Source organism: Dermacentor albipictus, unplaced genomic scaffold (assembly GCF_038994185.2).
Source record: "Dermacentor albipictus isolate Rhodes 1998 colony unplaced genomic scaffold, USDA_Dalb.pri_finalv2 scaffold_13, whole genome shotgun sequence".
Lineage (NCBI taxonomy): Eukaryota > Metazoa > Arthropoda > Arachnida > Ixodida > Ixodidae > Dermacentor > Dermacentor albipictus.
In genome coordinates, this window is record NW_027225567.1 from 14,132,708 (window position 1) to 14,146,503 (window position 13,796).

The following is a 13,796-nucleotide window of genomic DNA, read 5'->3' on the forward strand; positions in this document are numbered from 1 at the left end:
TAAATCCCAATGCCCAAGACAATAGAATTATAAGAAAATCATTGGAGTCTTGTTTCACACTAAAGCCACAAGCCATAACTAACTGGAATAGTTGAACCTCAATATAACTTTAATATAATGAAATTCTCAATATAACGAAATATTTAACTTGTCATAAACTCCTTGTCCATAGAACACCATGTATCTAGAACCTCAATATAATGCAGTGTTTGTACGCCATTTCAAAATACCAAAATTTCACATCCGCCGTAAGGGATGCCAAGACAATAAATGGAAACTTCCAGGGACGCAGATGGTCAACTGCTTAAATTAAAAGCGGCTGCTTGCAAACACACCTCTCAAATCATGGGCTGTGCAACAAGAGCGACCACTAAAGTGTACACACATCATGTTCCGTATAGAGTACAATTGCGACGAGATCCTATTGCGCCCATCGCACTGTGTGCTTTAGGTGCGAGTGAAAGTATGCGAGGGTGAGACAGGAAAGATGGTGGCTTCACAAATGCTGCCTTCCCACACAAGCGAAGGGAAAGAGGGGGAGGGATGCAAGCTCGGGGTAATGCTATCAAGCACACGCGAGGGGGGGGAACAAACTGAGTGGGGGGTGTAGTTTTAGGCCGTGGCTGCGCATGGCTATACACGTAGTGCGCGCCGATGGACTTGTGGCAGCCTTGCGCAGAACACACGGGAGAAGGGCCAGCCGCGCACCGTAGCTTGTTGTGTTCGTTGATAGTGCTTCTCTGTCTTATTCACGTTTTCAGAGCAAAATAGGCAACACCCTTCGCATGTGTGGAGTGGTCAAAGCTTCAAGAAATGTCGAAGAAGAATTGATGCAGGGTGGGGGGCTTAAATACCAGCAAGAACGTGCCGGCGATACGGTTCTAATCATTCCCCGCAAAGCCGCATCAGCGGGAGCAGCGGTAGCAATGGATCGTCGCTTCGGCGGGAAATTTCTTGTTCTCATCCTTTCCTTTGTCGCATTGTTTTTCCCCACTCGATCATAGTTGGACGCGTAAGTGACAAAGTTAGTCTGCAGTACAGCATGCGGTTTAAAGGCATTTCGGTGAAGTTCGGAATGCCATTTGCCGCTTATATTGTTTTCCGCTACTTTACCGCGCTGCGCTAGCTAGGCAGCAAGACTGCACGAGCACATTGTGTTGTATGTTAAAGCTACTGAAGTTTGCAAGAACTGAAATTGTTGGTTTTATGTGGCCCGGTAAATCCTCATACCAGCTGTCGCGCACTTCATGTTTTTACATCTATTTTAAGCGTGGCTTCACACATGTTTAATTATTGCTAGTTGCTTCATGTATCTCTTGTTGATTCTTTTAAACTGCGAGGTTTTCACACTGTCTAATTTTTGAAGGGTATAAATCACGCTGTGTCTTATCGGAATGATACCAAGCAAGCGCTTCTTTAACAGCTTTATTCTTTGCGCCCGGAGGCATCTTAGATATTGTGGTTTTTGGGAAATGTGTTTAGAAAATAGGTAGTTCAGGTCGAGAATTGCTAATAGTTGATGCAAATGGTATTTTTGTTCCATTTTTCCTAGAAAATTCGTGTCACGTTTGGGAACTCATCACACCTCGATGCTGTCTGAGCAGAGTTAACACGCCAAGTGATTTGTTTGTTTCACAACGTAGTCCCATCTTGTGTGTGAATTTTGTACTTAACTTAATTCTTTCTTATTATGTTTATGCTGCAGAGGACTAAACCCGGCCTTTCCGCCAGTGCTCATCTACTTTAACTGGCGCTGCTCTGCCTTTGAATATATCATGTGGCACCTCTCTCTAACAAAATTTTCAGAAAAGTAGTGAAAAGTTCGACTTTAGCTTTGTACGTTTCCAAGCAGCTCCCTTGGGGAATTTAGAATTGCAAAAACTGCAGCGGGAATGGCAGTTCATTTGCGTATGCAGCAGAACTGCGTCAGCGGTACAGCGCTAAAATGCACTATTACTAACCCGTGTGTTTGGTGACTTCGCTGACTAGCGTACGCGTTTCCATCAGTAAATTCGCAATTACTCTTCTTAAGGTGACTTTGGCTGCACTTATTCAGCGATGGCACATCTATTCATCGGCAGAAAAATCACAATGGCATATGCAGACATCGCACCGTGCGGATTTGTTCGATATAAGTCTGAACTAACATTGGGTGCTTATTACTGAAGTACAGAAGCAGCGTTACGGCAAGGGTAGATTTTTTTTTTTTTTAATGATCGAGACATCGCATTCGTCAAAAAAATTTATCGGGTAGTTAACATGAGCTCCACTTCATGTAAATGGGGTTCATGGCGTTTGTCGACGGGATGCACCTGGCACGTATGTGGACCGTGTTGTCCCAAACACTGTTAACATCCTGTTCATACCCACTCCCACAGAGGTCAGCATCTTTCCTACAGCTGTCACTACAGAAGAAGCAGTCTGGCACCCGAACAAAGGAGAAATCGCAGCTACAAACTTCAGCCATCCTTGCTACAAAGGGTTGTCGTCTGCTACTGCTCCTGCGCGTACTGTTGGAAGCGCCCACTAGGGGACTATCAGTAGCGCCTCTATAGGCAGTGCACTAGGCGTACAAGTGCGGCTGAGCACATAGGCAGCCGCGTATGCATAATCTGTTGCGTGTGCAAAGAGTGGGCGTGCTGAGACGGTGTGGCATCATGTAAGCTGTCTTACCACGCATTTAGTATCGGAGGATGCATACATTGGAGTTTCGGTGACCTGTTGGAGCGAGGCGGACGAAGCATTCGCTCCCGCTGCAGGCGCTTTCCTCGATAGCATCGCCCACACTATGAAGACGCTATCAGCCGCGGGGGCGGTGTTCGCGGCATGCGAAAGCGTGGCTGGCTTCGCTGAATTCATACCGCCGAGAAGATATCGACGTGCGTGGCACGATACCATATCATTCGTCAACGACTCCCAAATTTATCAAAATGAATTTTCTCATTCAAGCTTGCTTTTTTTGATTGCCCGATAATTCGGAAAATTCTGCGGCCCCTTTCCACGTAAGAAAAATCGGCAACTGTACTTATTCACATAAAAGGTCATATTTCATTACATTAAAATTTCGATATAACGAAAATAATTGCCGATTTTACTGACTTTGTTATATTGAGGTTTTACCCCATCCACTGATGTTGAATGCCCAATATTGTCTTGGTTCATGCTTCTCTTTATGGCATAAAAATCTGAGCTATTGAGTCTATACTGTATTTGTACTGTCCAGTATTGACTTAATCCTTTATTTTTATTCTCCATTGCAAAGGACACTCGAGTTTTCACTGAGCATTACTTTCATTGAATGTGCTTCTCCAATATGCACTGCTTGCTAGTTGCTTTTTTCTCCGTACTCCAACCCACTTCTGCGTGTTACCTGAAACTCAGGTCAGTAGTATAGAAGTAAATACACGTAAAATAAAAATCTGAGACTGGCAATCAGCCCAAATTTGATTGTGTAATATGTAGAGACTGCATAAGCCAGCCAACTTTGACAAATGGCGGCAATGCAGTGCAAGTTTAAGTTTCAGCATGCACTATGAATAACGTAAATAACTCCTCACCTTGTACAACTTTGCAAAGCTTGATAGCCAAACACCCTCGGGATGTTGTCCCAGCACCTGTCAGGAGAACCACAAACAGTGGTTGCAGATAGGTTGACTTCTGAGAGCAGTTTGGGATGTATGAAATATATCACCAAAAGTAGCAAAGCAGAGGCTACCAGATAGAATCAAAGGTATTGCCCACACAACTAGTTAAACCCACCCACTCATAAGATAGATCTACTGGAACATCCACAGGAGTGCATGATCACAGCTCTGCAAGCAAACGCCTTATAAGTGCGAAACTGTTGGGTGCAAGGAGGATGCATCGCTGCTTCATCAGAAGCACTATTAGGCATATTTATACCAGGACCACCACACGACACTCAATCTAGAAAACACTTGCGCCATGAAAGCCACCCATAATTTACTTAACCCTTTTTTAAGATCCCTAAACTTTAGGAATTTTTATTAATGGATAAATAATACAGGAACAAGAATTCGCGACATTTGTTGTAGATGATAGAGTGGTGACTAAACTACAGCAAAGCAATTTTTGTAGTTCGTCCGAATGTGCAGTTTAGGCAATGCTTTTATCGTACTTAGCTTCGCGATTCACGACAAATCTTAAATGGTTGTCAGGTTACAAAAAATTTTAAGGTCGAATATATTTTGGAAGACTAAAATATCATACTTTTTTGATGATATAGGAAATGGCCGAGTGCCAAAGTTGGGACAGTTGTCATGGAATGAACAGTGCATGAAGTGCAAGTTTTATTTTCTATCTATATGGAACAGCAAATGTATACTATAGACAACATAAAGTGATGTAATGGCTTCTAGCACTCGTATCAGACTAAATAAGTTCTAAATAAGTTTAGCTCTAAATAAGTTTTCATAGAACATGACTTCTAAATATGTACCCTACAGCCAAAAAAAAAAATAATGGAAAATTGCTCTTTTGAATGCAGTATGACCACTTCATTTCAATTTAGAAGTCCTTATCATTTCAATTTAGAAGTCCTTAGACAGTAGATCTAATTGATATGTTTTTATGGCATCGCACAGAGAATGGAATAGCTGGTGAAGTTTAAAAGCCTGAAACCCCAAATATGAATGAAGGCAGCACTGTTTTACCTGGAGTAAGGTTTTTTTGAAATTTCGTTAAACCTGGTCACCAAAACTTATTTTAAAAAATGCAGGTTGAAATCTACAGGAAGTCTCACTAGACAGGGTACCATTATCTGCTCTTTATAACAAGTAATTGTGCATTTTGAGCTGAAAGATCCCAGAGAAAATCTGAGCATGCACAACGAGACCTGCAAGAGCCTAAATGTTCTAAACATTTCACACACAAGCAGTGGCTTGTGCTGTGTGCTCAGCTTGCCCAGTTCACGTTTTATGTATGCTGAGCATTGTGAACTCTCAAGGGCAACAAGACAATGGAACTAAGAAAAGAGATCAAATGAAGAAGGTAGGTTAGTATGCTGCCCTCATTAGCTGCAGCATTGGGCCAGATGCAGCACGTATGCCTACACTTTACAGTGCCAAAGCTGTATCAATGGGCAAGGGCTCAGATTATTGCAATTAATCCCTTGTGCACTGTACGCAAGAAAGCACTGCACATATATGTGACCCTTCCATGACAGCATTGTTTGTTGCTTGCTTTTCTGCCGGTCTTATGTTTGCTGTGGGCAATGGGCAGTAATACCAGTTATACAGCTGGTTTTAATTCAAAGGCTGTGGAGCATGCGGACTGCGCTACCGCGATGCATTTTGCCATTGACAGGCTGCAAGTGCTGCTGGTGGAAGCAGCACAACAAGCTGCTTGTTACATATCGGGTCACACCTTCTGGCAGCCGTATACCAATAAAGCTGCCACTTTTTGCAAATAGTGGACGTGTGTACCATGTAAACAGGAATATTAGTCAAGATATTTTCATGAAAAAAAAAAGTAGGCTAATGTCACCCTTCGTCTTATATAGCGGTCCTTAGCAGAATGTGTGTCATCCAGTAACCTACGGCATGCATGTTGGCGAAAGCATAATCAAAGCCATATCCACGTCCGAATGTTATTCCTGGCATTTTCTTTTTGTTGTTACTGTGTCTACTTGTGCATGCTCTTCTGATCAACTTCATGCGCGATTTATTTTTGTCTGGTGGGCGAAGAGTTATGTAGGGACAGTTTTCAGCGACATTCAAGATAATAGCCTTCTGAACAACATACATTTGGGTTAGGTGGTACATAGATAAATTAGGAAGGAACAGCGCCAACTAAGACGACCACGAGAGGGAGAACGACACAGGACAAACGCCAACTTCATCTATCTTTATTCATCGAAAAATCGACAAATATAAGGTGAATCACATAGTAGATGCACACAAGGACCATAACGCATCATCTACCAAACCATTTAAGATATGACATTTGTTTTAAAGAGGGTCACAGAAGTATCACTAACACAGTTTTATTCCTTCTTCTTTATATGGAATGCCTCCAAAACCTCACGTGCCTTTGTTATCTCTGCTTCTGCCAAGAATTTTTATCTCTCGGAACCGTGGTTCACACTTGCAGTAGAGGCATAGTTTCCGTGGCGAAAATTCTGCCGCCCGGTCACACGCAGTGCAAGTTGTGCAATGCTGCGAAAGATGCGCACTTCCTTCTTTCAGCAACCGCACATGTTCAGCTGAACGGTCATTCACGCATCTACCCGTTTGGCCCACATAGGTTTTTCTGCAGGTCGGAGGCATTTCATATAGCACACCAGTGCAGTGCTTTACAAACTGCTTGCCATGTTTTTTGGTGCAGCAGCTCCCCATACCCTCACTTGTGACGCGGGCACAGCACTGCGCTTGTTTCCGAGGAGCCAAAAAATTGTTAACAGTCTCGGTGCTTACTAACATTTTCTTAACCTCTATTCACAGCATCTTAGAGCCAATTTTAACAGGGAAGGGTGTACTAAAAGTGTGCAGGTATGTTGATGATGTTTTAATAGTCTTTAAAAAACCGAACGTTTTGACTTGCACAGATGGTGTAAGCACTGTCCTAGACAGTTTTAAAGTGAAGGGGCGGGGGTTGGTATTCATGCATGAACTACCCTTGCAGGGGCAACTGCAGTTTTTAGACATTAACATCACCTTAGGTGAAGAGCATGTATGTTGGCAGTACGCGCCTCAAGCACAAAAGGAGCTTCTACCTTATGCGTCGGCGCATTTTAAAAAATCTGTAAAACGTTCCATTGCTAAATTTTGTCTTGAGTCTGCTCTCGTAAAATCGTGTCACCATGCAATGCATGTGGGCTATGGCAAGCAAGTTGATAGGTTGGTTTCGGCGGGGTTCCCATGCATGGTTATCCCAGCAGTGGCTGAAGCGATTTTGCAGAAAATCAAAAGTGCCATGGTCAAGAAACCGTGCGCACAAAAACAACAAGCTGAGAAGGTGGAAGTGGTTCCGTATGTACATAGGATCGCCCACAATGTGATAAAGGTGGTAAATAGACACGGCGTCCCAGTCGTGTTTTTGGCTCCTCGGAAACAAGCACAGCTCTGCGCCCATGTGACGAGTGAGGGTACGAGCAGCAGCTGCACCAAAAATCATGGCAAGCAGTTTTTAAAGTGCTGCATCGATGTGCTATATGAAATACCTCTGACCTGCGGGAAAACCCATGTGGGCCAAATGGGTAGATGTGCAAATGACCGTGTAGCTGAACATGTGCGGTTGCTGAAAGAAGGCGGCGCGCCTTTCTTTTTTTCAACATTGTGCAACTTGCACTACGTGTGACCGGGCGGCAGAACATTCTCCACAGAAACAATGCCTTTACTACAAGTGTGAACCACGGTTCCGAGAGATAAAGATCCTTGGCAGAAGCAGATATACAAAGGCAGGTGAGGTTTTGGAGGCATTCCATATAAATAAGAGGGAGAAAAACTGTGTCAGTGATACTTCCGTGACCCTCTTTAAAAGCGAAATGTCATATCTTGAACGGTTTGGCAGATGGTGCATTATGGTCCTTTTGCGCATGTATGTGATTTTCCTTATATTTGCAGATTTTCCTATGAATAAAGATAGATGAAGTTGGTGCTTGTCTAATGTCGTTCCCTCTCTCATGGCCGTCTTAGTTGGCGCTGTTCCTTCCCAATTCAAGTTATAGACTTCACCAAAGTGAATAGCAACATGGCCACTAAACACCAGTTTGGAGTTTCTGAAAAAAGAAAAGCGTGCAAAATTGGTGGGCACAAAAAAGGCAGCTATTGATGTACAACACGTAAATAATTTCGTAGGCATTGTGCTGTGCAGCCACAGCTTGAGGACGCATTTGTGCACCTTGTGCGAGGGCTTTGTGTGCACTCGCTGCTCGTGACAGTGCTTGTGTAAATGAACACATATTATACCCCTGTCACACGGCAAATCTAATGTCATTTACAACGAATGACATTTGCTGATAATGCCATTTGTTTGCTGTCACACGGTAAAACGTAATGACATTCGTCGAAAATGCCATTTACAAACGAATGAGTTCGCCAAACTCATTCGCATTCGTTTGGAACCGAATGTGTATCCTCGACACCACCAGTGTACCAGTGTTTCGCAAACATTACATGCTTCTTTTTTGTTTTAACAAAAGATCACTATTATTCTATCAATTTTATTACCTAATTGTTGCTTTAGCGACATTGAAGTCCACCACGTGCGTAAATACAGAAAAGTACTCTCAGTCCAGTGAACAGAAAGCCGTCTTTACCTTTCGCTGCAGCAGTCGTGCTGGTTCACACCGGAGCATCTGCCGCGGCTGCTTCAATTGACTTGACGTAAAAACATGTGCGTGTTTTCCTGTTGCACGGGCCAAGAATGAGGACATTAGAAGCCCGCATGCACATCAGAAGGCAGAACGGCGATGACATGCAACTGCCCTTCTCGTACCACTTTAGCTGATGTAGCAGACGCACCTATCGTTCTCTTCGCCCTGTTGCTTGCCTTAGCTTTGGCTTGGCTTGACTCGACTTCGTTGGAAATGTCGAAAAGTTAGTGATCGAATGCTATGGTTTGAAAGCAACGATCACATATTCTAGTGGAATTTAGCATACTGGAAAATAATTTTTGGACAAAAGTGGGTTTGAGGCATTTTTTTCTTTACTATCGTCATTGTCATCATTTTCAAATGACATTAGTTTTCGCCGTGTGACAGTGCGCTGTGATAATGACATTAATCGCAACAAATGTCATTTGTTGGAAATGACAGATTTTCCGTGTGACAGGTATATTACGGGAACTTTTTCGAAAGAGTAAAAATTGATAAGTAAGACAGTAATGGCTAAAGAAGTGTTAGGTAACATATTTGCAGTAAATACTGTATGAAGTAAAATATAGGTTGAGTTCTTATCTTCAAGTAATCCCCCCCTCCCTTTTTCTCCACATATTAAATGCACTTCTCAACTTCACTTTGGTTTGGCACGTAAAACCTCATATTTTTCTAAGAAAAAAAAAGTGCTTTCACTGTGCGAGCGGATGCAGTATATGTGATGTGAAGCAGCCAATGGCATTGTCCCTGCTGGTGAAGAGAGTGCGTCATCCTAAAAGAGAGGCATCAGCATCTGTTTTTGAAGACACATTAGTACAATGCAATGCAGTCACAATCATCACTGTGTGATCTACATATTCCACTTGCCTTTTCATAATGCCCAGACCTGGCAAGGATCCCTGTAATGTGCCCCTGTAGTGCACTTCCACTAAGCAGACCGAGTGCTTTCACTGTACTCTCCTCAGAGTATTATTGCCAAAGACAGGAATTGAACCTCTATAATATTTTGCCAAATTGCAGAACACCACAGCTGCCAAGCAACTGCTGCAGGTACATTACACATAGCCTTTAAAGGGACCCTGAAACGATTTTGGCGATTTTCTACAAACGTACTGAGTCGTTAGAGTAGGTCCTTCTGATCATTAATTGATGCATCTAAGTGCTCTGCGTAAAGCGTGTAATTTATTATAAGATTTCAAAAATACACATCGCTGCCGATCGCAGCGCACTGCTCGGCGGAATTTTAAGCCGCCCCTACCCATATGATGCAAATAACCCATATTACGTCACATGGGCGAGCTATCTGATTGGCTGACCAGGGCGCGTGGTCGATAATTTTTCCAACTTTATGGGGAACAAATGATGCTCGTAATAGTTGGAATGTTAGTTACTTTGTTTTTGTAAAAAGAAAATAACTTAAAGAGAATACACAAGAATAGTTTTTTAGTACACTTGAACACTTCCGGCACGCAGCAAGTGTCGTCTGCTTGTGTTACAACGTACTCCATTTTGACGAGAGCTCCGCGGTCAGAGTCGGTCTCAGTCTTTTCGCGAGCACTATGATTCGACTTTGTTGCCTTGTGGACTGCAAACCTAGCGACCTGCAAACCGCGAGTCCAGTATTAGGGCAAACGCAAGCGCAAGGGGACAGGGTCTGGCCGCTTGACTGTGCCGGGATAAGCCACGATATGAGCAGAAGGGCGAATATGAACGGTCTGCACGGTGCAGCCACCTGGTGGCACAGAGCTCAACCATACACAGTAGCAGCAACGAAGTGTATTCTTTGCTGCTGGTGTGTATTTTTCGCAGGAGTGTAATCATCAACACGTTGATTTAAAAATGTTTAAAATGCTTTACACTTGGTTAGAGCAATATTAGCGCTTTGTTTGACTGGTTAAGCGCTGCGCCAGCAAGTGTCTGGACCGTGCAGACCGATCAGGTTGCTCACGTACGTCTACTCTGAAGTTCCTTCATCAGCTTGAGTTTATGCCTCCAGTCATTTGCCGAAATGACCAGCTTGCCTATTTTTAGCGGAGTATCGGACACGTTCGGCGCTACGACAGAATGCTCGCAACGCACGCTGCTTCGATAGCTCTCGGTCGACGGCCAAGCGGCTAGCGGAGAGGTCTCGCGCGGGAGGGGGCGTGCTCCTAAACAACCGGAAGTGAACGATGTGACGTTGCATCGTGACGCTGAACCGGTGAAGGCGGAGCTTAGCGCCGCTCGCTCGGCGAGCGAGTTGAGGAGGAAAAGCATAGCTAGGGAGGAGGGTAACTTCTAATCGCTTGCAGCTCCATTAATACGTAACGCTTCACTTAAATTGTGGTGCGAATGTTCTACTTAAGCTGTACCCTACGCGCCTACAAAATTTGTCCGAACCGTTTCAGGGGCCCTTTAACACCAAAACCTGAATGGTACCAGGCTGCAACATAAGCTTGTTTCGTGGGAGAGCATATGTTCTTATAAATAAAAATTGTTTTATTCATGCGTGAAATTACACAAGCAATGAACACATTTCAGAGACCATTCAGCATTTTTTCTGTACATGGAAGGATCAACAAACATGCTAAACATTTTGACAGCATGCAATTTTTTCTGGCACAAGTCAAAACAGCTTACATGCCGATACACTGCACAAGTTTTTTTTAAAAGCATTCAGACAAGTCGCACCTGCAAATGATGTGATGGGCACACACAAAAAAAAAAGAGCACAAACAGATAAAAAGAGATGCCTTCTCATTTTATAGCACTGACTAACAAGAAACAGATGCCCTTTTGCCCACTTATACTGAAACCTTGATCAACTTGCGAAAATCCTACAGTACCATACGTCCAAAAGCAAGATGTAGTGGTGGAAGTCATGGGACCAGGTCAGGGTAAATATTGAGTACATAACTATGCTCATACATGCTTTATAGGTTAAGCAAAATCATTTCATAATTTCCGCAGAGAAGACTGATATGCAATAAAGTGCATCCCTTTAGCGAAATTCATTGCATTACAACGGGAGACGTAATATTATAGCACATACATTCGGTCAAACAGAAGTACACAGCTCACCTTCTTAATATTTGTCTCAAGTCGAGGATTCATGATGCATACTGCCTCCCAACGTTCTGAACTAGGTCGAGTAATCCTGGTTTGCCGCGCCAGCATATCTACGTCAAGAACAGTCGGGGATGTTGGCGACTCGTCATACTCCAAAGGCAGTTCTGGAACGGGGCTTAGCCTGCAGGCGGTAAGTCAATTTCATTTTAAAGCCCTCCGACCACAAATATTTCTCTCAAGTTAACACATTTGAGATCTGTTTATTCCAGACATATACACCACCAAATATAAAGAAAATTCTGAACTTAACGCTGCATCCTCTCTTTTGGTACCTCGGTAATTAAATAGTTGGTACCTGAAAACCTTTATGAGCCAGAGCCTGCTAAATTCCTACCAGCATAGCTCATCGAGTGAGAAACGTTTACATTACTTCTACAGTCGAATCCGGGCACAATGAAATTCATTTCAACGAAATTTTCGCCACAACGAAGATTTTTTTTTTTTATTCCCCCGTCACTGTCCCATAGATCATAATGCAACGAAAGACCCTCCAAAACGTACTTAGCGGTCACATTTTTTACTTTAACGAAGTTTTAAGAAGCAGACGTGAGCAAAGTTATTTAAACTGTAGCTCATCGAAACCCTTACAACTGTTTTTTCATGCCTTGAAACACCATAGACCTTAAGAGCACACAAAAAACAAAGAAAACTGGAGCTGCTCGGGCTATGACGCAACGTAAACAAAACAAAAAGCTGCCATGCCGCGTTGGTGATGGCGATGCAACGCGCTCTCATGGAGGAGCATCCGAGCTCCGAGGATATATTTTTGGTCATATTGGTTAGGACAATGGTGCGCGTACATGCCATAATTTTATTTTTATGCTGTTTTTAATTATTCATTTTCTACACAATTGCGGTCAAACAACGTCGAAATATATCCACGTGCGTACGAAGCCACTGCGTCTCTCCAGCAGGAGGTGTTGCTCTAGCCTCCACAGCAGAGTTTGGTGGCGCAACCCACCGCTCCGTTCCAAAGGGGACGCTTATAACATCCATCAAGTAGAGTTACTGTACACATTGAGTTTTCTACAAAAATGTATTTTTGTAAGAAACTATGACTGTACATGCTAGTAGAATTCTCAGGGGTAGCACACTCTCAAGTTCAACAAATGGCCACAGACGGCGAAAAAAATCGACCGCGCGGCGCTGCTAAAGAAACAGGCATAGTATACCAATTAAAAAGGTTCCCCCTTGAGCACATTATCTCCTGCTAGAGGCGCCGTAGTAAGCGCAATTTTAACCTACAAACTTTCTTCAACAGTAAACGAAGCGTTTTTATTGCATGATAAAGACTACAAAATTATAATTCCTAATTTTACATTGTACTTTTCATTACCAGCTTTGTTGTTTTTTGTCATTTTACACGCAAAATAACGTTCAGCATCATCGACCTCCCACGTGACCTCTGGCCTGGATTTAAAATTTTTACCGGTATGTTCGCGTGCACGGCAGGTACGGATTCCTTGGTTCATACATTGGTTGGTTATTTTGTGCTAACACCAGTTTATTGCGCTTCGATATCTCGCGTTATTTAACTTGGGGTGTAAGCCTGAAAGCTAGGTTTCAGTCGTGAGCCATGTGGAACACGTCTGCATCGAAATGGGAGCCGGGTCCTGCTGCGACTGGGGGCAGCAATACCGGTGAGTCGTTCAGCATCACTGCTTCAATCGCTATGTAATTTATTCGTCTCGTTAACTTACACGCGGAGGTAAGTTAACGAACTAGATGCTGCATTACATAAGGGCAGTCAGGACCCTCCGTTGCTGTTTCCAAAATAAACTTTCAGTTGCAAGGTCATATTATACACACATTCACGAAAGAGAAACGATATCGGAACGCGCGTCACATTTTTCATCTCGTTGTAGCCGTAGCCATAAGTGACTGAGTTGCCTTATCAATATATTTCTTTTTTTAGAGTCCGCCAGCAACTTCTTTCGTTCACAGAACCGAATAACCTTTTGATAAACTGAAGCTAAAGTACTGAATTTAATGTATTAAACAGTTGCACACATCATAATTCACCCATATTTCGTACCTGTTGGTTCCAAATGTTCTTGCTGTTCCGTTTGGCTTATCTCAGAACATCTATTTTTACAGTAGTGAAGCGGTACATCACGTTCATGCACAAAAAGAATGCATCATTTCTAATAGCTTCATGTTTTTCATCTATTTGCTTGTGAAATCAGCAGTGCGATCTCTTCTAGTGTATAAACGAGCGCACAAATGTTCTTATTTGTGATCTTAATAATATTTCTGTTGACATGCATTGTAGTTGTGCAGACATCAATTGACCACTTGCAGAAGTACGACTGCGCATGCGCCAAAACCGGCCGCGGGGCGGCGCTTCGTGAGC

The 13,796-nt window shown here is 43.2% G+C and overlaps 1 protein-coding gene across 2 annotated transcripts in view; it reads right to left on the reverse strand.

The window, feature by feature from the left end:
* Positions 1-13,796, reverse strand: part of LOC139051621 (uncharacterized) — a 214,268-nt gene that overhangs the window by 146,882 nt on the left and 53,590 nt on the right. For both annotated transcript variants that reach the window (XM_070528561.1, XM_070528562.1), the window contains exons 4-5: positions 11,396-11,564; positions 3,558-3,614 (exon numbers count right to left, since the gene is read on the reverse strand). In XM_070528561.1, coding sequence (XP_070384662.1) covers positions 3,558-3,614; positions 11,396-11,564 — 226 coding nt within the window. The remainder of the gene's footprint in view (positions 1-3,557; positions 3,615-11,395; positions 11,565-13,796) is intronic.